Genomic DNA, 24,265 nt, shown 5'->3' with positions numbered 1-24,265 from the left:
TTAGGATACTAATATTATTTAATATCCCTCTTGTTCCTCTACTAAACATTAATAATAAGATGTGCTGATCAGTTGGTTGCTTAAATTTAAGGTAGCTTTTAATCAAATGAGTAACTACATTTTTACTTCTATCTCGCATTTTGATTCTCTGAAACCCGAAATACGGCGAAAATCGTGAAGAGAAAAATGCACGTATGTCTGTTCTTTTAGTCTGACATATTTTATAAATGGGAAGTGAACCGCAAAGTTAAGGCTGTAATTTGTTAGTCAAATTGTTACTACTAAAACAAAGTGGTTCACGGAACCATATGCCTTCATGATTGTTGAAATAAACATCGCGGAAAAAATATTCATCATCTTTTGTTTGTGTAAACATCACTGTAAAAACGGTAAATTCTATTGGTGGGAGGGGCTTAGAATCACAACTTACGGATGCTGAATATTGTTGCATAATTCGCTATTCTCGTTAATTTAATTGAAGAACTTAAAATAATTATGATTGAAACTTAAATGTCACTTTCTATAAGCAAAAACATTGAAAGATTGTACGTTGAATGATTTTTCTGTGGTCATTATAATTTGTATGTTCCCGCCCACTTAATGACTCGCCGGAAGTCGTATAATGGGATTCCCCAAACACATGTTTATATTTTACAAGTTGCTATATTTGTTCACTCAATGGGTCAGAAAAGAATTGTATGGACTCGACTGCATATCTCCGCGTTGATCAATAAATTTCTGATATTTCAACGTAAGTTTAAAAATAAAATGCTTTTGTTGCAATAATGTACGAATCCAAAGCGAGAAAAGCGGCAGTGAACACTCGGAGTTTCAAAATAAAGTTTTTCTTACGGAAAATAATTTTTTACGCAAACTGTATCATAAACATTGATTATTAGGTATTTTATAACCAGTTGGTATTAATAACCAACAATAAATGTAGTTAACGTGACAATGTCAGTGTTCTGAAACTTGGTTGTCAACAAGAACCTCGAAAAAATGGCGACGGCTATTTATAAAAAAATCGGCACGTTTAAAGTATTAATGCATTGCGAAAACAAATATTTCATCAATGCAATTCAAGTCAGATATTCTTATGAATATCCGTTTTATATTGGATACAAATTTTATTAAGTCTGATACAGACATTTCGTAGTCAAAGTGTTTCAACTGAGGTACTATACAGAGGCGTCAAAAGGCGTCATTATGGAGTAAAGGGGGTGGCGTCAAAAGGCGTCATTATGGAGGAAAGGGTTAAGCGAAAAAAAATAGACGATCTTTTTCAACTGCATTTTAAGTCAATTTCTGCCGCATGACCCTATATATTTTTTTAGCTGTAATGCAACACTGGCATTTCTAGTAACAGGAACTGCAATCCGTTTTTCCCTAGTTTGTGTAGTCTTCGAGAAAAAAAATACGGAACACCAGTGGTACCCTATGGAAAATGCATTACGAATAATTGCGCTCTTGTAACCAGATACATCATCAGGAAGCAAGTTAACTCGTACCATTGTAAACCCGTACCACGTAAACTCGTACCAAAAAAGTTAACTCGTACCAACGTAAACTCGTACCACTGGGAAGTCGTACCAATCAGAACTCGTACCACTGCAAACACGTACCATTAAAAATATATTCAAAAATACGAATGTTTTATGATTTTTTTTTTGGTAAACTAAATAAAAAGAGTTGAATTACTTGAATTTTATACTAGATTTTAATGAAAACTTAGACAAAAATACGAATGTTTTATGATTGTTTTTTCTTTTAAGCTTTATACAAAAAATTAAAATATCTTTGAATTTTTACCAGATTTTAATGAAAACTTAGACAAAAATACAATTACCATGCTAATAAATATATTAAAAATTCCTTTGATTGTGTGATTATTGGTTGATTAACTTGTTAAATCATATTAGCATGGTCATATTCTGCTTGAAGGTGCTGAATATTGTATAAAAATAAATTTCATACTTTCTAACTGTTGGTCATAAACAATTTTAAACCTTTAAAAACACAATAAATAAATTCTTTCATTAAATAAAATTCCTTTTAGAAACAATAGAAAAATACCCAAATCTATTCAATGTTACTGATTTGGAATGATTAATAATTAAATCAAATAGTTGTCAGTAAAAGTTTAAAAAAGAGTCTATTCAAGGGAGACAACAAAGCCAATCTGCCACGGTTTTCTCTATCCAATTAGACAAGGAAAATTAGCTACAAATTGGTCATTGTAATTTCAAATTATATACATTTTACAGACTTAAGAGGTATTGAGTGAAATTAAAGTATATACTCATCATTAAACACCATTTGAATGCATTTAAATAAGTTGGTACGAGTTTACAATGGTATGAATTTACCTTGGTAAGAGTTAGCAGTGGTACGAGTTTGCATTGGTACGAGTTTTTTTTTTAGTGGTACGAGTTGACATGGGTACGAGTTCACAATGGTACGAGATAACTATAATTCCATCATCACATGTGCTTTTAACCAATAATTTGACCCCTGGTCATTAGAAATTATGTGCAAATAAACAGACAAACATGTATTAAGAAAATCATGAACTATTATATTTTAATGCACACTAGCAAATCACAAGATATTATCTTTTCTCAGTGAAAAAGGGGGAGGGTCAAACCTTTTGAAAACAATAGTGCTGCACCTATTCAACTATTAAGCTACTACTCATTGCTCCTAATATAAAAGGTTTAAATGAAGGTTGATAAGCCACAAGGGAGAAGCCTTTCTCTTTCTTTGTGATAAAACTTTCAAAAATTTGATTTTTTTCTCTCTCAATAATACTTGTGTATTTAAATCAAATGACAACACAGCCCCAGAGTAAATTTTTTGTCTTATTTCAGTTCCAGACATATCATTACTATTTAACCTGAGACGGCAAACTAGAGGTTTTAAAAAATTCTGAATAACTGGTAAGCATTTTGTTTTATTAGGCATTAGCTCTAAATTGTTTATTTATGGTATTTATGCAATTGAAATTATAGTCGGTATGTTAAAAATATGCTGATATGAAAACTGTTGCTATGGTCTTGATATTATATAAAAATGCTTAGTTACTGATCTTTTCGACTCCATTTTTCGAGTTAAACCTTGCGGCAACTGTTCCTCATGTAACACTGCAAACTATAGTTAGCATTATTTTGATCTGTCGTTATTTAATGACGCCATAATACCTGTGATGTCACAATGTTTCCTTTAAAACCTCATGTGCATTTCTCACTGACAAAGGGTTTTCACTGAAATACAAAAATGTACATGTAAGACTTTTTTTTCAAATAGAATTATGTGAAAAGGCAAGTTTTGAAAATTTTTCTAATTATATGATAAAAATGACATTCACAGAAGTTTAGAGTGGTTTCTACAGTATAAGTACCAGATTTCCACTGGTAAAAATAATTACAAATGTAAGTATTTTGGTGTTTTTTTTATGAGATCTACATTTTTGCATAATTTCTCAGTCAAAATGCACTTTTAGGCACCAGAAAATTTTATTGAATGCTTTAACAGGGTCTGTGTATTGTAATTTAAGGTTATCATCAGATGTTTTGTCCATGTTTTGACTAGTGAAGGTATACTGGAAGAAATTAATTATACATACACATTGTATTCAAAATAAATAAATATAGCGATAAAAGTGTCATTGCCTTATAGTGCTGAAAAAACTTTATTTTTTTTTTCAGAAATTGACAAAAATACACAGATTTATTCAGAAAGTCATACCGATGAAGATCCCACAAAAATATTTGGAAAAATCAGAACTATGGATTTCAATATGGGTCAATATCCCTAATGCGCCTCGAAATGAGGAACTCAAAAGTTGTGTGTAAACAAAAAATCTCTGTGTAGTGATATTGGACATGTTTCTGTTTTTTACAAATGACTGAGCTTAACCATTTGTGGTGATTAGGAAAGTAGAGGAACATAGAATAAATGTGTAAAAACTATGGAGCTATTAACCCTTTCAGTGCCATGGCGAAATCGTAGAAATATACGTTCAGTGCCAAGGCTTGTTTTTTCATCCAGACTGGCTGTGCATTATGACGCTAAGGGGACGACCATTAGATATTCTGGGGGGGGGGGGGGGGGGGGGGGGCAGGAGGATTTTGAAAATAAATAACTCAGCCTTGATAATCACAAAGATAAATGGTTTGTTCTGTGGTAGTTTGAAAATAAATTACCTGACTTGCAATGTATTGAAAATAAATAACTCAGCAGGTCTAATCGAAAGTATGAGATGGCACCAGATTCTTCATAAATTCATCTTTTTTCCAAAAAAAAAAATCGGGAAACACTTCCCATATCTTTTATATTAATAATAAAAGTATAAATATTATTTAAATATACTTGCTGTGACCTATAATGGTTTACTTTTATAAATTTTGACTTGGATGGAGAGTTGTCTCATTGGCATTCATACCACAATCTTCTTATATCTATTGAAATGTCAGAAAATTGGTTTCATTTAACCTGAGGTTAATTGTCTCAGGAACACTTACCTGACTTTTATTAAATCAGGGCCGTAACTACATTGAGACAAATGCCTCATGTAGGAAATTTCAAAACCAAAACGCTTGTCTCCATATCAAATTGTGTTCACCGTGAGTGCCTTGCAAGAAGCAAGTTCTGTTTCTCCCTCAGACGTAGCCCCTGACTTTTTGGGATCAATGTTTCTTATTTATTTGTCTTTTGTTCATTGATTGCCCTTCTGTATTCTGTTAGTGTTGCATTCTTTGTAATTTAGTAATTTTATTATTAACTTGATCATGAGTTTAAAAAAACACAACTATGTGAATTACATTTTTGCTTTATCATGCATATTTGTCTTTTGATGTTGTTCCTAGAAACTTAAGTCTTACACTGAATCTATAACGTGATTTTGCTTTGAGACCAAAATATTGTCATAAAATTATTAAAACAGAACTTGCATTTTCAGTTTAAGAAAGGGTCTGGGGAACACCCAGAAGGCATGATTTTGCATCATTTGTTCTACAGCTTCTTGGGCCTTCAGCGGTTCAAAAACCCTTCAAAAAAAATTTTGCCTCGCTCCGCTCGGCAAAACATGTTTGCCAATACTTTTAAAAGAGCCTCAGTTACAAACAAACTTTAATACTGTGTATGTATGCAATACATGTATATGCATTGGGGAATATAGGAGATTCATTTCTGCAGAGGATAATAATTAATTCTGATTAAATGGTACATAATGACTTGACTATACATGAATTATTTATAATAAACAAATAATTTAAAAATTGTATGTTTTCGAATATATAAATATAGTTGTGAAAATAAATAATCAGTCCCTTGCTTTAATGAAAATGAAAAATCTTGCTTCAATAGTGCAGAAAATAGATAATCTGTCCTCTTAGTTTACAAAAATAAATAACCGATCCAAAACAAATCCTCCTGCCCTCCCCCCCCCCCCCCCCAGAATATCAAATGGTCGTCCCCTAAAGTACCCAAAGGTCATAATGCAGGCATACTGCAAGAAAGTGTTAGCTAAAAAACGCGGGTAAAATGAAAATTAACGGGAACATTGAAATCTTTTTTTTTTTTTTTTTTTTATAAATAAGCATAATTTTTATTGTATATGCATAAATAAATTATTTCTTCTTAAAAAAAAATTTTAAAAGTCGTATGAAACTCCAAATTGAATAAAATTTATGAACATGTTTTTTTTAACTAAAATAGCTCATTTTTCTAATAAAAGACGCATACCTGATCATACATAGACTTCTTTTTTAAAGATACTCTTTTATTTTGTCCATATTCCTAAGATATATATATAAACATTTACACAATAATTATACTGTCTTCCCGTATAAAACATATGAATTAACCGACAGCTTTTCCGTACATTGCCGAAGTGCTATTAGTGATTTTTCTAATCACAATTGAAAAGGCGTTATAAACAACTGATAGAGCATGTAAGAATAAATTATTATAATCCGATGATATACACCTAAATGATAGTTGATATAGAAATTGGATGAATAATTAACAGCAAGTTATAGTATATATATTTATCTACTTTGAAATTGGCATCTTCAACGTGATATTTTCAGCTGAAGGATGTCTTTTTGACTGCACGTTGATTCCAAAAACTGACCATTTCTAACGCGAAAATTTAGGATTCCGTTATTTTACGATAACTTTTTAATGGTAAATTATAGCGCTTCTGCGTGATCGTCAGTAAATCTTGTAATAAAAGAAAATTGCTACTCCTTTACTTGTACGATACATACTAATAGCACTAACTGTAAGTGCAATATTGTTTTTTAATCAAAACTAACCAATTTAGTCTAAATTTTGGGGGAATTTTGGTGTTGGAACGTCAACGTCATTAAAATCAATGACTTCATCATAAAAAAAAATCTTAAGATCAAAGCGAAAACATGGACGATTCAGATGAATCTTTTACCGAATCTGATCAAAGTGACCTAGAAACTGAATTTGATAGTGACGAAGGAGAAGAAGAAAATGATAGAAATGATGAGCAGGTGCTTCAACCCTGGTTTCGCATATTTCCACCCGAAGAAGAGCGTCGCCAGCCAGACTTTCAGGAAACTGTTGGACCACAGAATATGCCAAACCGAAATTCGAAACCTATAGCCTATTTCTACCTACTGATGACATTTAACTTTTTACAGCAGATTGTTCAGGAAACAAATAGGTACTTTGAATATTTCAAAAGCTAGTCGTAACGATAGTTATAAATATATTAAATAAGTTTTAAAAAAGTTTTAAACAAATTTTACAAATGGAGTAAACAAATGACAATACCAATTTACGGTATCTCTATTCTTGTTAGGGAGCACATTATAAATCTCTTCCAAATAGGACTATAATTGAGAATGGGAATGGGGAATATGTCAAAGAGACAGCAACCCGACCAAAGAGCAGAAAACAGCTTGAAAGTGTTGATTTATGCATTAATTATAACAATGTATCAATCTTATACACGAATGTCAAAAATTGAAACTTGATACAACTCTTGTACAACGATATCAAATTGTAACTCTACATAAAAGAAAATATCTTATTTAAAAATTAGAAGATGTGGTATAATTGCCATAGAACTTTTTACTAGAGAACAAATGGCGTTGATGTAAGGAACTATATTTATAATCGTAAGGTTTTCAATGCGGAGCAAGAGCTCTTAACGCAAAGCAAGATATATCAAAAGCCCCAAAAAATTACAAGTATTAAAGCTCAGACTTAAATTCTTTTCTATACCTTTGAAAAGCGTTTTTTAAAGGGAATGACATATTCGATATTCTTGTAGGTATGCTAGAGATTTCATAGCCAGTCGGGAAAGGATAAGACGATTCTCAAGACTACACGCTTGGCCTAAAGTTGGAGAAACAACACTGACTGAAATAAAAGGATTCTTTGCCGTCATTCTTAACATGGGTTTGATTAGAAAAGCGACCATAGCAGAATATTGGAACAGTAAATTGCCAAGCCAAGAGACAAAATGGTTTAAGAACATGTTTAGTCGTAACCGATTTCAACTCCTTTTTAAATTTTTTCATCTAACTAACAACAATAACATACACGGCAGAAACTATCCAAACTACAGTCCAACAGCAAAATTTCAGTGCCTTATTGATTTATTCAATCGTCAGTCGAAACTTCATTATAAACCGGAACAAAATTTAAGTATAGATGAAAGTTTAATAGCGACGCGTGGTCGAACATGCATGATTCAATACATTCCGTCAAAAAGCTCAAAGTTCGGGGTAAAAGTTTGGATGCTGGTTGAAGCAGTATCAGGATATATCATCCACGCCATAATATATAGAGGAAAGACATATGATCCAACACCACCAGGTCTAACCCAGGGTTCCTACGTTGTAAATACCTTGTTAGAAAGAGCTGGGTTACTTCGTAAAATGTATCATGTCGTGTGCGACAGCTTCTTTACTTCTATCGCGCTTGCTAAACAGCTTTGACAACTCGATACTTATTTTACCGGAACTATTCGCCAAAACAGGTACATGCCAAACATGATCAAACATGCCATTCTAGGAGAACGCGAATTCAAATATGCTCGCCAGGGACCTATTCTAATATGTGTATATCGCGAAAGGGCTCGAAGGAAATCCGTCCGTATCTTATCATCGCACGAAAAGGCCACCCAAAATAATGACAATAAACCACAAGTACTTGAATTTTATAATAAAAACATGGGCCGGGTCGATCTGGCAGACATGATGGTAACGCATTATAATGACAATAGGAAAACATTTAAGGTATGGAAGAAAGTTGCATTTAACTTCTTGCAGCGAATTGTAATAAATGCATATATATATTGTATTGTAAAAACACTTCCGATATACCAGTCAAAAGTAGACTACAGTTTGTACAATCAATTATAGAAGATCTTTCATGCGATTATCTGCTATCTCGTGAAATGAATGCACAAGTTAATCCTGGCAGACCAAAGAGAACGCGCTTGCGGAAAATTGCCAAGTTTAAGGATTGCTGCGTGTGTTCTGATAGAGAAGGATTTGGCGGTCGTCATCGAACAAAAACGGTGTGCAGAAACTGTAACAAAGGCTTACACAAAGATTGTATGAATAATCATGAGTGTATTGAAGGATAGATTTATCATGTCATATTTTCTCTTAAATATTATCATATTGTCAACGCTTTTGTTTTGTCTTGTCTTTCCAATTTCAATAACTAAATAAAAAATTTACAGGGTGGCAGAAAATACCAAAGTTAAACTGGTAACGTCATGACAAAAAAAATTAAAAGAAGGCTATAAAAAGTCAAACTATGAGTCTACAAAAAGTAAATAAAAACTGAAGATTGAGTAACAAAAGCTCTACCAAAAAAAAACAAACAGAAAGGAAAGCAGATACTGCTCTACATGTTCCCGCCGTTGCATGTATTTCTGATATAAGATCAGTTTTTAAGTTTTAAAAAGATATGTTTAAAGGCACAGATTAAAAAAAAAGCGTGTTCTGGCCTGGTCAAATCAGAACTTGAAAATTGGTATTTGCTTTTCCGCTAAACACGTGACATTTACGAGTGAACGAATAGACTGATCGGTCAAGAGCCAGAATAATGACTTCGTATGGAACGCCACAGCTGTCTTATGTGGTACTCTGATATTACTTTATGTTGTTTTATTATTACTTGATGATATTTTGTCTTTACTTAATATGGTTTTGACATTACGTAACGATGTTTTGATATAACTCAATATGGAATAGTCATTACTTAATGATATTTCAATATTACACGATATGGTTTCGTATTGACTTGATATAGTTTTGTCATTACTCAATATGGTTTTGTCATTACTCGATGTGGTTTCACCATTATTTAATGTGGTTGTGTCATTAGTCAATGTTGTTTTAACATTACTTGATGTGAATGTGACTTAACGTTATGTAGTTGTTTCATTACGTGATGTGGTTTTGATATTTTGTAATGATGATTTGCCTATTCTTTATATGGTTTTAACATTACGTAATGATGTTTCAAAATTTGACGATTTTACACTACATGATGTGTTTGTTTCATTATTTGATGTGGTCCTGTCATTCTTTGATGTGGTTATCCCATTACTTGATGAGGTAAAATCACGTGACCAATTCGGAAAAACCTGATCTATTTTTAGATAGATTTCCATGTTGTATGTGCCTTGGATGAGTGTGGCCATCCATCGAACTAGAGTTCAAATTAAAGTTCGGGTTACTGTTTGAGTTAAACTTTGAGTTAATCTTCGATTTCGAATTCAAGTCATTATTAGAATTAAAGTTTAAATTAGCGTTGAGTTTCGAGTTGGACTTCGAGTATGAGTCACATTTAAAGGTAGAGTTCTAGTTACAACATTAAATTTGAGTCACTTAATTTTTGGGTAGAGTTTGAGTAAGATTCGAATTTAAGTCTCATTTAGATTAATTAAGATTCTGAGTTGAAATTCGAGCTATCTTATATGAGTTCGTAATTAAATTTTCTATCGCGGAACAAGGACTTTTGCTCGGGCTTCCAAAAAGAGGGCTCCGGGGCATGCGTACAAAAGATAAACAATGTTACAGTATACAAAACGCAACATAGAAGTTGAAATAAAGTTAGATGTGGTGTGATTGACAATGAGACAACTATCCACCAGAGTTTATATGCAGTGGATGTAAGAAATCATATATAGGCAACCGTACAGCCTTCAACAAACCGTATAGTCAGCTACAAAAGGCCACCATGCACCATGTGAAAAAATTCAAGCGAAAAAACAAACGGTCTTATTTATAAATAAACAATCTACAAAAAAAAAATGACACACATTTAAACAACGACAACAATTGAACTTCATGCTCCTGACATGGGGCAGGTACATAAAGAAAGTGCACGTGGCGGAGTTTAACATGTATGTGAGCGCTAAATCCTAACCTTACATCGGACTGTTACAGTTGTGTAACAGCACAACACGAGAAAAAAATGTCAACCAGATAAAGTGATGCCCCCGCACTCAACTCATTTAACCGCCTATACCCCCAAAATGACAAAAAAAAAGTTCAATTATCTCCCAAAAGAGCAAAAGATAATAAAAATAAAAACCCTGACCACATGCACACCTTCAATATATGTACAAACAGACAGTAAAGAGAAAACTTCCTAGGATTCAAACTGTAGGAGGAGTTATGCGGAATAACTATATACCCATAATGGGACGGACAGACGGACGGACGGGCAGACGGACGGACGGACTGACAGGGGTAAAACAATATGCCCCCCAACTTTTAGTTGCGGTGGCATACAAAACAGTTTCATTTGGCTGATTAAATAGATCGGTATGACTGGATAATATAAATTCATTGGAGTGATCTCGGATGCTCCAAAAAGGCACCCGTCGTGTTATTCGAGAAAGCATAAACCCAGTGATTTGGTTTTATTTGGTAGTTTACATTCAAGGAAAAGATGACGGTATTATGGTTACGACCACTGGAACTTGTCCGTCGTCACATGTGAAACAGATATTCCAAAAAGTTTATTTTTCAATTAGTGCGAGGTAGATCAGGGATTTCAATTGATTACAAATAAAAGATTGATATTCGTATAAGTTCAAATGATCATTTACGCTAAAAATAAAATCGGAGAATTCTTATTTTATAGTATTGATGCTTTGTCGCTTAGTCCGAGCCCCCCTCCCCCCGTTTCCCTGTAACTTTAGTGTGAGTTGATTTGAAGTGTTTCATTTGTTAACAATAAAGTTCAAGTCTTTTGATTTGTGTCGAGCCTGCGACATCAATGTAGCGGCAGTGAGAAACAACAAACCTATATTTCGTCGTCGATAGTGGCGTCGACGTCTCCATCTCCATTTTTTTTTTTATTTCTATTGAGTTTAACCTTTCATTATACATGTTACTAAACATGTATGCCATCATAATTTTGTACTTTTAGAATATCATACTGTATTTGTTTACCTCAACTATTGTATCTGTATTTATATTGTATGTTTCTCTGTAAACTTGAATTTAGTTTTTAGAGAATAAAGTATCTATCTATCTATCTATAGATCGTTAGGTTTCAAGTTTTTGACTTTTTTCATTTCGGGACCTTTTATAGCTTACTATAGGGTATGGGTTTTGCTCATTGTTGAAAACCATACAGTTTTGTTTTAGTTAAATAAAACCGAATTAAACTGTTTTGACATGATACATTTGTAAACCTCCATGAAGTGTTTTAAAACTTGTATAGGAGTTATTCCTCAATTTCAAGAAAAAGCATCTACAGAAAAACATTTAAAAAATTTTTTTTTTTTACCGATTAATGTATTATAGATAAATGTACAGCCGATCAACATGACGCTTTTACACTTACAGCAGCAATATCAGGCGAGTCACAGGGTTTCGTGGAATATTTTACAAATTTATTACAAAAATACTGCTTCCGTTTGAGAACTTAGGATAAAAACAACAGGACCAAGTGGTTTGGGGATATCCCAATTATGTCCAAAATACTGTAAACTTTTTAATACTTTTTTTCTTATTATTGTCTGCCGTTCCCCTTTTTCATACCAAATAACTCTGAACAACCACTCGAACTTTAATTTGAACTTTAACTCAATGGATAGCGATACCCATCCAAAGCACATTAAACAAACGATATATTGAAATCTGTTTAAAAATAGAACATATTTTTTCCGAATTGGCCACGTGATTTTACCTCATCAAGTAATGGGATAACCACATCAAAGAATGACAGGACCACATCAAATAATGAAACAAACACATCATGTAGTGTAAAATCGTCAAATTCTGAAACATCATTACGTAATGTTAAAATCATATAAAGAATAGGCAAATCATCATTACAAAATAACAAAACCACATCATGTAATGAAACAACTACATAACGTTAAGTCACATTCACATCAAGTCATGTTAAAACCACATTGACTAATGACACAACCACATTAAATAATGGTGAAACCACATCGAGTAATGACAAAACCATATTGAGTAATGACAAAACTATATCAAGTCAATACGAAACCATATCGTGTAATATCGAAATATCATTAAGTAATGACTATTCCATATTGAGTTATATCAAAACATCATTACGTAATGTCAAAACCATATTAAGTAAAGACAAAATATCATCAAGTAATAATAAAACAACATAAAGTAATATCAGAGTACCACATAAGACAGCTGTGGCGTTCCATAACTTCGGGTAGATTAACTGGTCTTCCTATTAGGCTTACCTTGTGCGAAAAATGAAACTAGTCAGCATGTCTGTCTAGTAAAAAACCTGGTATAAAACACTGTCAAACATCCAATCATACTATCCACACTGATCTGTGTCCACACTTGTACAAATGAAATAAATTTTAAGGATTCAGAAACAAGCAAATTTGCTTTGACAAATCTGTCTCCTTTTACACAAATAATACACTTATTGAACAATACATAAATATAGATACTGGCATGCTCTGTAATATATATATGAATATGAAAAAGGTGGAAAATACATTAGAGAAGAAGGGGAAAAAATACAAAAAATAAACATAAATTTTTGTAATGTGTACAGTGTGAAATGCTTCACGGTGACATTTCACCGGTAATAACGTACAGTATTTTGGTATTTATACAATTCATCTCCATTCCCAAACACTTGACTTCCATCCACAAGTTAAATACTTTTTCATACATGATGGGATAATTGTCCCTCCCGAAATTTAATCTCCCCAGGCACAGACCCCGGCCGTTACAGTATGTTATCATGTGACCATCGTTTGTTATAAAAAGATCTAACAATGATGACGACGATACAGTAAAATGAGTAGGTTCATCTATCATTTGAGTAAGACTAAATTGGCTTAACAAAGATGTAATTTTTGAATTGACAGGGGCTAGTTGGTTTTCGTTAAAATCGCCTGTGGCCATTATGTTATTAATAGTATTATACTTGGACGCCATATCACGAGAATATTCAATTTTTCCCAGATATCCGATCCACTATTAGGAGGTATATAAAAGGTTCCGAGTTAAGCCTTTTTATCTTTAAATTTTAGTTCTAACCATATTGCTTCCAAATTTGCGCTTTCTAGGTCAGTTCGACGTTGAACATGGAAATCATTTATTACATAAACAATTATCCCCCCTCCAGCCTTGTGTGGACCTCTGTCACGACGGAAGGGGTTCTGGTAATTTAAGATTTTAATTGATTCGTCTGTATGATTATTGTTTAATCAGGTTTCACTAAACGCTAAAATGTCGATGTCAGAGTATTCAGCTTGTACCAGATCTATTTTAGGGGCTAGGCTTTGTACATTTAAATGAAAAATTGAGACTGATTGTGAAAAAAGTTCACCGAAATCCGACATGTCAGTTGAGTTAATTGAACTTTGAGAAGAATCGATATCGTCACTTGGTCCTGGATTTACCTCTATTCCTGCTAGAATTAGCAAAATTTGTATAACAAATAGTAAAAAAGAAATAATAGATAGTCGAAGATTCACATTTACACTGGGTGTTTTTTGTACATTTGAGGCTACATGTTTCATCTCTGAAGGTTTAAGACACACGCCTAGTTGATGCGACAACGTGAAGATTAATATTGATAACACCAATGACTACGAAACACTTTTACAAACGAGAAATAAGTTGATACAGATAAAATCAATATAAGTTAGTCTTTTTTTGATGTTTTTGTCTGGTGAGTATTTGCCAACTCTCATACGAAATAATTCGATTCCTACCCCCATGAGTTATGTTACATCTGGTTGAAATTGTTCAAACTGAGAGCAGCCGTAAATAAAGTTGAATAAACCATAGCATTTCATCTGTTTTGTGAAAAAAGTGTAAGTAAACAATATAAAAAACTTGTGAGAACAAAAATTGAATAACAATATGTAATATGCATGAAACAAAAGAAAAAGGATGCACGTGTACATGGATTGAACAAATAGTTTGGAGGAATGAGTATACACTTGAATTGATGAATGATAAAACTTTCATCTACAAATTAATTCAAAACAATAGTTAATACCAAAAGTATTGATGTTAATGTTGCTGATGAGATGATCCATATTGAAGAACTTCTTGCGAATGTTAGTTGCATCATTGTATACGTACAACCTTAATATTTTGCACTGGGTAAAATCAGCATTGAAGTACATGACTGGGTAGCGTTGTTCGTTGAGGGTGACATGGATGTTTCGCAAACGCCAATGCTGCGTTATGAGTCTAGTCGTTACACTTGTCGGTTTGGAAGGCTATAATGATCAATATAGGTTTTTCTCAATCGATTTTGGCTAAAAATTGTCAACTGAATTGTGTACTCTTGGGAACGGCTATGGAATTAGACTATTTCATGCGAACTCCCACAGTTGAGTTCAGTCTTGCTCTTGATTGTTTTGTACTGTTTCAATTTGATTTTATCGAAGAGAACAACGTAACGCACCAGGATAATTTACTCAAGACGATCTTTGCCATATTGCTGACTGCCGCTGTTCTTTATACTGCGTTAGTGTCGAGTTGCGCACAAGTTTTAGTTTGAGTTTGAATCCGTACACGATTTTTTCATAGTCCTCTGCGAACCGAAGATGTGCTTTAATGGTTTAGTGAATGAGAACGTTCCTTTGCCTGCAGGCTTCATAACGATGCATCCAAGTGGTTGAGACCTTGCGATTTGCGTAAGTCGAATTCGTGAAGATAGGTCAACAACCTGAACATGGTAGTATCTTTACCTCGATCATTCATGTGTTCGTTCGGCTGTCCTGACAGTCTGTAACCCAGGTTTTTGGATAGGTAAATGAAACCATTGTTTACAAGTGTCACCAGATCTGCATCTGCGTAAACCGTGCCGTCGTTCTTAAAAATTTGATAACTCTTATCTAGATGGACAAACAGATCCTGGGTCTCAATGTTAATTCGTATCTCTGCGCCAGAACTGTTCAAGCGAGCCACGGAATGAGGCTCGTATTCATGTACTGTGAAAGTTCTTTTATTCGTGAGTATCAATTGTCGTGGTTTAGTCAAAATTAAGTTATATGTTCGTGGGTTCTTAAATTTACCGATTTTACTTTTCTGAGAAAAAACCGAGTGAAAATTTTGAACCTATCAGAAACGAAGAGTCTAGAAAATAATCATACATGTATGTTGTTTTATAATGATTTGTGGGACATTTTAAAATAAGGTGTTCATTTTCACTTACTTGTCCGATTTTCATTACTGACAACATTCATCAAATTTTTAATGCAATGATTGTATTCGAAAATAAGCTGATTCATCTATGCGTACAGATTGTCTAGATTGAAAGAAATTGCTAAGTAAACATTTTAAATGTTGCACACATGTAATCAGTAGTGACAACACTAATTAACCAGAGATCAAACGATCATCATATTATTGAGCATCAAAGGTGTTAATTAAGCAATAAACTTGTAAATTAAAGAAAATGGTAACATAAAAAGTGCTACATATGTACTTTTTAATCGTAGAATTAATTCTTATGAAATAAAAAAGCAAACCTAATATGAAAAAAATATATATTTCTTTCGTATGAGAATTGTGCAGAGAGAAATATTAACACCTCATCATCACATATCATCACCGGAAGTCTGACTTGCATCGAACAAAACTATTATTTCATGAGAAGTAAAAGGTTAAAAATCGTACAGTTTGGGTTTTTTTTTAAAGATAAAATATTATGGGAAGTTGTATATATAGCTCATAATGCGTTTGCTGATATTTGATGTAGCCTCTAGATTATGTGGCCAAATTTATGGCCATGTAGTCAAACATACATTGGCATCTTTCCATGTCTTGATTTGGACAACACTTTATAGTTTGTTGAACACTGTAATACGTTGATAAAGTCAACCACGAAAATCACGAAAACTGGTATCCAACAAATAGAAGTACTTTTAAAGAGTTTCGTAATCCTGAAGGTTTTCAATCGAAAGACAAACGAATAGTTTCAATACCGCCACCTGAGATAATGTATTTTTAAAGGGGCTTGCTGCGGAGAAGTCTTTGTTTTTCGGGGTTTTGCTGGGTACGGCTTTCATCTTTCAGCTGGTCACTTTGTCAACGACATGGTTATCAGTTTTGGTGGCTCCCTTTTCAACGCCTTTAAGGGTTGCATTGGTGGCAGCAACCATGACCTTACTACCCAATGCCTTCGCGACAGAGGAGATGAACATGCGTCCGGCTAAATTGGTCAAATAATAGAAAGACCCCGCCCGCCTAACACGTTTATATGTTTATGTATAAGATGTTACGATGTGCCAGCTTGTACTCCCCGCTGTCGATTATAACAAGTTTCTTTATTGCGTTGAGGAAGGATACGATCTCGTTGCGTACACCATTGTTTCCTGCTCGAAAGGAGACAGCGCACAGCTCCAGTTGACCAAGAAGCTGACCAAAGTCTGATAGTATAAACACGGTTTGTAGTCCACAGTGACTACCAAACTTATCTTTCTTGTACATGTGCGACAGGATGCCCTTCTATCCGTAGCTCCTGTTGATTTAGGTCCGGACTCTGGACCGTAATATTTATTCATTGTATTTTTAGTTTTCAAAATATCTACATAGGCATTTAAGTCTTCTTGTTCGATCACGGCTCAACCTTGTTTGTCAAGTCGTTATTGTAAGTTAGTAGATTTGATGATGTGCTTTTCATCCTGGAACTTCCTGTGAAAAGCTTAATAATGCTTGGGATCGGTAATTACTAGTATTACAGAAGTCATTTTATGTAAAGCGTTTGTAAAAACTCCCTTTAGCGTTAGAAAGCGTTTTAGAAAACATCCTCTAGTGTTTGATAGCATTGAACGCATACCCAGCATATTCAGTGTTCATTTTTTTTTTAAAGTTGAATAAATGATGGTAACTTGAATTCCCGATTTTCTCTCTTTCGGTTGCTGTGGCAGTTGCGGAATACCAACTCCAATTTCCTGTACTCTCCAGATCGGTCTACATGATGATATTCACACCAATGTTTATATGATTTATCGAAGCTATTTGCAGGTTTCAGGTGTCTGGGGCATTTGCCTTTACCCGGTTGACACGTATGAGTGCATTGATGTCCTCATACCTTTTTGTCGCTACAGTATGGTTGTTGAGCTTTCGATTTATTTTTTTTTCGAATTACTAAGGATTTTACCCTACCTGTATTTGGCAAAACCTTTCTGAATTTTGGGTCATCAATGCTCTTCAACTTTGTATTTGATTTGGCCTTTTTGATTTTTTGATGTGAGCGTCACAGATGAGTCTTTTGTAGACGAAACGCGCGTCTGGCGTACAAAAATTTGATCATGGTATATATATAAAGAGTCTATTTTCGACTACCCTTGTGTTCATTCCTGCGTACCATGTATCATAATCACCATTGTAGTCCATTCATCACATTTGAAACCTATGACAAACCCATGAAGTGATCCCACTTATGCTTGAACTTACGTTTGTAGGACCACCTTTGGTTCAACTATCGCTGGTTTTTGTATTTGTATTGAGACATGATTCTTTATAAAAGATTACACCAAGCTCTCTCTTTTTTGTTTCTGTATATACAAATTCTCTTGGTGCTTATAAAATTGGTGGTGAAAAACCCGTATGTCTCAGACCAGCAGATGTTGCATAAGGTTTTGAACTCCTTGAAGGCAAGGGCCGAACATTGGTCACTGTGAATGTGTTGGATATTCTTTTTGTCTTGTTAAAAGAGATCTTGACACACAAAGTTGGTTCGACTTGTGCGAGAGTTTGAAGTACTTTTGACAGAGATAAAATCAGTCGGCGTTGTTGAGTCCAACTCAGACGTAGAAGTCTTCGCACTGATTCTGCTTGCTCAGCACCAAGTCATCAACAACCACCAAGATCTTACGGTGGATGTCAATCCCCGAGGGTCTGGCATATAACCCTCTACTCGCATTGTTCGAAGACGAACGCGTCGACGCTGCCACGTTGCCTTGGTGGGGAAAATACGTCAATGACATCGATCAGTGATGTGGGACACTTACTTTTAACGGACAGGAGGTCACGTATGTCGTCTTTTTAGAACCTCTTACCCAGTGCTTTTTGCAGGAGTTGATAGATAGGTTCATGAAGAGATTTTCAAAAGACGTAAATACTATCGAAACATAAACACCCCGACCGAAGGAGAAGGCTGTTTATCAGCGTCGTCTAACGGCAATCTGAAGTGAAAGAGGAATACAGAGACAAACAAACAGTCGCTTCGAAGTTACGACTAACAACGAGCGACGACCGGGGGGGGGGGGGGGGGGGGGGGGGGGGGTGGATCGAAAACATTCTACTTTATGAGTACTATCAGTGGATGTTTCATGATCAAACTGAATCACAACTCCCCGTTGGCGATGCATCGTTTGGGGCACAACTTCACGGTACCTGGTATTAAGCTGAACAAACGATTACATACAGTTAAAACCCAAAACCATTGGTCCATACCTATCAGTAGAAGCACCCAAGCTGGGTATCGTCATGATCTCTCTGTTTAAACACTTTTTTGGTCCACCGAAAGGTGTGTAATCCTTCTCACTTGTACCTCTCTTTTTTGGGATTCGAACCTTGTCACCCACGTGGAACCGAGCCGTGTAAATTAGTTGTCGATGCTCAACATAAGGATACAACAACTCACAATGTGAGTGACAAGAACATGCATAGTTAACTGGACACTATCAATAATCCAACAATGAGAAAGAGGATGGAACGCGGAATCGTTTGACCCCTCATCTTCACAAACTGGGCGTTCCAATAGAAAAGTTCGTTGGACGGATGAATAGCTTAAGATTTACACAAAACAGTTCGACGAAAATTCGAGAAACGATGCGTGATCGTTGTGGGTGTAGGTGAAACTTGGACTACTGATCTCTCTCAAAAGAACAAAGAATTCACGTTAATTCTTAGCATCATCAATGTTTTCTCCAAATACGGCTGCTTATTTCCGTCCAAGACCAAGAAAGGTGAACCGACCAAGGTTGCTTTTTAAACGGGTTTTTAGACACGCATTCCCATGAAACTATGGACGGCCAATATTACCGAATTCTACAAAGAGGTCAAGGTAACTCCACCAAACAGAGACCAATCTCCTGTGGCCGGAATATGAAAATAAGGTGTACTGGAACTTGTATGCCGACATGCCTCCCATACAGCAGGGTCGGTTCCGCTTGTTTACCAATTCCCAAGATTTCAACGATGATGAGATACAAGGTTCTCGAACTTCAGAAGACCTCGTACCGCATCGATAAGGTATTGCGAAGGCGAAACCGGAGTGTTGTAAATGATCTCTTTGTGAAATAGAGAGGTAATCTGAGTCATTTAATTCTTGGATCAAATAATTAGACATTGAGTCACAACCTCTCTGGAACCTCTACATTCTTGACGATTCGCAAAGACTGTAAAAGTTATGAGAATATGAAGGTTACTGTTTACCAATGGGCGTAATGGTCTGATCATGATGCAACGCATTTACCTTACTTTTCGGGCTTTGATATCTACTCAAGTTAATTTTAACACATCTTTGGTTGAGATTGCTCGCATTAGTATGTTTTGATTGAACAAAGACACTTAGAATGTCCATGTTTTTCTCGATGGCCTACTATTTCTCATGCACGTTCTCCGTCAATCTATCGAATTTGTCTTTCTTGTTCTTCCGATTTCTTTGCATACCAATCATTCGTCACCAGGTCCTCTGCCATCTAATTTTCGGTAAATTCACGAATCAAATGGTTCTGCATATTTAAGTTTGTGTTAGTGTTCCTCCGTTGGTAGAAACGCATTTACACTTGCCCACTTTGTCCATTATTTTTTTCTCATGTGATTTCTGCATCATATTCTATCTTCATCCGTTCTATATCCGTTTAAATCTGGTTGCACTAGGTTTCATACGTGCTGTATTCTTCTTTTTGAATGACCAACCGTTTCATTACAGCATCCGAATTAGCCCTTGGAGCTTTCAGAATGATGATACGGTTGTCGTTTTTGTTCAAGTCTTCGAAGAAACTACCAAAGATCATCCCTCCCTATCGGATATCCCTAGAATCCAAATTAGTTTACCATGTTTTATCTATTTATAGCAGCAACGAGAACACCACTTCATCAAACAATTGACCTTCCGACTAATTTCAGCAAAGGTGTCAACTGACCACCATTCCTCTTATCTGTATTTTATCTGTGTTGTATTGTATCGAGCGTCGTAGATACTCAATCATCTCCCTTAAGAAGGTTTAAATATAAAGATAAGCAGATGTGGTATGAATGCCAATGAGAAAACTCTCCACAATAGACCAAATGACACAGACATTAACAACTATAGGCCACCGTACGGTCTCACGTCCATAAGAATAAAGTAGATCTTTGTCGGGTTGTCCTTAAACCAACACGTCCAATATGTCTCCAGATCCGTTCGTGGTTCGTTGGGTAAGTCGAATACTTCAAATCGGTCACTCGTCGAGCGAGTTCCAATGTTGACGAGGGTGTGTCAGGGGGGGGGGGGATATTATGCACCTGTATATAATTATCTATTTATTTAAATTTGACAATGCCCGTGGACGAGTGTACTTGTACCGTCTTTAAGGATGTGGCCCTTGGATTGTCATCATCGGCTTACATGGCTTTCTTGCGACATTCGAATGGATAATCACTTAATAGGCCGTGTCTTGTCATGGTCTACAAATGTCTTTCTTACAAAACTTTCCATGATCTATCATATGATGCTGGTAAAGTTAACTGGTCTGTACGTAGTTTTACGATAGCTTTTTATCTCCCTTTTTCAACAACGCATTAATCTTGACCAATTTTCTAACCTTCTGGTACAAAACCTGATGAAAATAAACTGTTGAAAGTTACAAAGTAGAATGTCAATTAAGTCTGTAAGTGTATATAGCACTTAAGGGTGTACCTGGTCAGCACCTGGTGAGTTTTCTTAACGTATTCAAGTTTTTCAATAATTTGTCATTTCTTCTTGTTTAAAAATTTCGTTGCTAGAAGGTTCTTCGCACTAAAGTTCTTTCATAATTTTCTTTTCGAAATACCCTTGAAAAAAATCAGCCAGTATTCAGCCTTCTCTGAATCAGTACTTACACGTTTTACGATGCACCTGTTTCTCTACAAGACCTATATAGCCATACCCCGTGACACCCCTCAATATTTTTCTCTAGACGACATGGAATGGGCCAACCCCCACTTTATTTTAAAAATTTTCTAATTTCGACCACTAGTTTCAGATTTTTTAACATAGCGCCACTCGAAACCTTGCGCAAACGATGCGCCTGTTTCTCCTCCTCTACAGGACCTATATAGCCAAGAAATCAAGGGTAAGCAAATTTTAACTCAAAATGGTCTATAAATTATTTTTTCTATCACCAAAAGTTTCATTTCTGCAAATTTGTTTGTTCAATTAAACAAAGGTATCAAAGGTGCTATTTTTTCAGGGTAGGACTACTAATAGATGCGGATTTACTGTGGTACTGAATATTACCATGAAAAGGGGTGTGGCTTGTTTTATAAATAGATATGGTAAATCCCATTTCATGAGAATTGTAAATAGTAATTTGTGGACGGAATTTCTGCCTTTTTAAATATTTTTTTCAAACGGCCGTTGCTTTCTTTTTCAATTTTTCGGTTTTTAGATATATCGCCTTATTGTTCGCTAGTTATTGTTCGCTCGCTTCAGCCTGGTCCATAAACCATAACAATCGCAAATTCTTAACTCCTGAAAAAGACTGAGAAAACTAAATTAACGACAAACAATGACGCCAAACACATGGTTCAGACAAGAAAACACATCGTTCAGACAGCTAAACATATGGTCATACAAAAACACATGGTCCAGACATTAAAACACATGGTTCAGACAAGAAAACCCATGGTCCAGACAGACCGATTAGAACAAGCATAAAACACATGGTCCAGACAACAAACACATGGTTTAGACAACGAAACACATGGTTCAGACAGCAAAATACATGGTAAAAAAAAAAAAAAACCCATAGCCCGCACAGATCGATTCGTCGAACAGGAACAAAACACATGGTCTAAACAGACTGATTTAAATTGTCAAAAGACACATGGTCCAGACAGACTGATTTGAACAGGCACAACATACATGGTCCAGACGGACCGATTTTTACAGGCACAACACAAATAGTCCAGACAGACCGAATCGAACAGCCACAAAAAGCATGAAACATGAAAACCACCTCCGGGTGCGAGATTTTCTCGCTGTGTTGAAGACAAATTGATGGCCTTCGGCTGCTTTCTGCTCTTAGGTCGGGTTGTTGTCTCTTTGACAATTTTTACAGGCACAAAACAAATAGTCCAGGTAGACAGACAGACTAGAACAGACACAACAAATATGATCCAGACAGACCGATTCAAACTGCTAAAAATCATATGGTTTAGACAGGCTGATTCGAACAGGCACATAACATATGGTCCAGAAAGACATAATCGAAGAGGCACAAAAACACAAGGTCCAGACAGACTAATTGAAACAGACACAAATCAACATGGCCCAGACAGACTGATTTGAAAAGGAACAAAATAAATGATCCAGAAGAAAGACCGAATCAAAGAGGCAAAAAACACATGGTCCAGACGGACCGATTTGAACAGGCACAAAACACATGGTCCAGACAGACCGATTCGAACTGTCGTTAAACACGTGGTCAAGACAGACCGCTTCGAATAGGCACACACAACAACCGGTCACACAACATGGTCTAGACAGACTGATTCGAGCAGCCACAAAACACATGGGCCAGACAGACCGATTCGAACAGGCCCAAATCTATATTCTTTTATCAAAAGAACACCATATCATCGTGCAAAAAAAACCCAAAAAACGTTAAAATCACGAATAATTAATATTGATCTTTGGAGCCTACTCAAATTAATCAGAAAAATAGATTATGTTTTTATTCAATACTAGTTTCGTTGTTGTAGGTGAATATGCAAGAATACAAAATTCAGTGCCATATTACTGGGAGGTAATATGTGATTATCAACCTACTGGAGTATGCCATTATGGTTATATAGACCGTAGTACCCAAATCGGCCGTTGGAAGTTCCGGGAGGACGCCCAAAAGACACAGCCACCACCGCCTGGTATGTTTCTGTATTTTTGTTTAATTTGTTTTCATGATATCAAGTAAGGTGATTTTAAGACCTTCAGTAGTAGTTTCCCTGATGTCAAACAAGGTCTTTGCTGATTTTAATGAATGAGTCAGAAATATGGCAGTTGTTATCAAATAGTCCGTATCTATGTATGTTGGCATTTGTTTTGGTAGCAATTCAGTGTTTCTGTTGTTCCGTTGTTTTCCTCTTATAGTTGATGTGTTTCCCTCGGTTTTAGTTTGTAACCACGATTTGTTTTCTCTCTATCTATTTACTACCATTGAATAGCGGTATACGTCTGCTACGGTTGCCTTTGATATTTCATTAATAGTTTCCATGATGTCAACTAAGGTCAATGCTTACTGAAGGATGAGTGAAATGGTTCAGTTTAGTTTACGTGAAGTCAACCAAGGTAAATGCTGACTGACGGATGAGTGAAAAGGTTCAGTTATAGTTTCCATGATGTCAACCAAGGTCAATGCTGACTGACGGATGAGTGTAATATTTCAGTAATAGTTTCCGTGTTATCAACCAAGGTCAATGCTGACTGACGGATGAGTATAATGGTACAGTTACAGTTTCCGTGATAAAAAAAATGGTAAAAGATGGCTGACGGATGAGTGTAATGATTCAGTTATAGTTTCCGT

At 35.3% G+C, this 24,265-nt stretch overlaps 2 protein-coding genes across 2 annotated transcripts in view; both read left to right on the top strand.

Annotated features, from left to right (window-relative positions):
- Positions 1–24,265, top strand: part of LOC127702942 (CD209 antigen-like) — a 118,511-nt gene that overhangs the window by 61,357 nt on the left and 32,889 nt on the right. Inside the window, exon 2 of the mRNA XM_052207264.1 lies at positions 23,448–23,609. Within this exon, the coding sequence (XP_052063224.1) occupies positions 23,448–23,609 (162 nt within the window). The remainder of the gene's footprint in view (positions 1–23,447; positions 23,610–24,265) is intronic.
- Positions 5,459–8,263, top strand: LOC127702671 (piggyBac transposable element-derived protein 4-like). Its single transcript, XM_052206973.1, has 2 exons — positions 5,459–6,697; positions 7,310–8,263. Exons 1-2 carry the CDS (start codon positions 6,420–6,422, stop codon positions 7,977–7,979), a joined length of 948 nt encoding a protein of 315 aa, XP_052062933.1. The 5' UTR covers positions 5,459–6,419; the 3' UTR covers positions 7,980–8,263.

Source organism: Mytilus californianus, unplaced genomic scaffold, assembly GCF_021869535.1.
Source record: "Mytilus californianus isolate M0D057914Y unplaced genomic scaffold, xbMytCali1.0.p SCAF_1, whole genome shotgun sequence".
In the NCBI taxonomy this organism is placed as follows: Eukaryota; Metazoa; Mollusca; class Bivalvia; order Mytilida; family Mytilidae; genus Mytilus; species Mytilus californianus.
The sequence above is the reverse complement of the archived record's forward strand: the minus strand, read 5'-3'. Positions and strand labels throughout refer to the sequence as shown.

What these genes read in the sequence shown, in the direction of transcription:
- LOC127702671 (XM_052206973.1), top strand. Translation starts at nt 6,420, where the DNA reads ATGGACGATTCAGATGAATCTTTTACCGAATCTGATCAAAGTGACCTA. An exon ending in ATTGTTCAGGAAACAAATAG is followed by an intron (nt 6,698 to 7,309) that starts GTACTTTGAATA and finishes ATATTCTTGTAG; the next exon opens with GTATGCTAGAGATTTCATAG.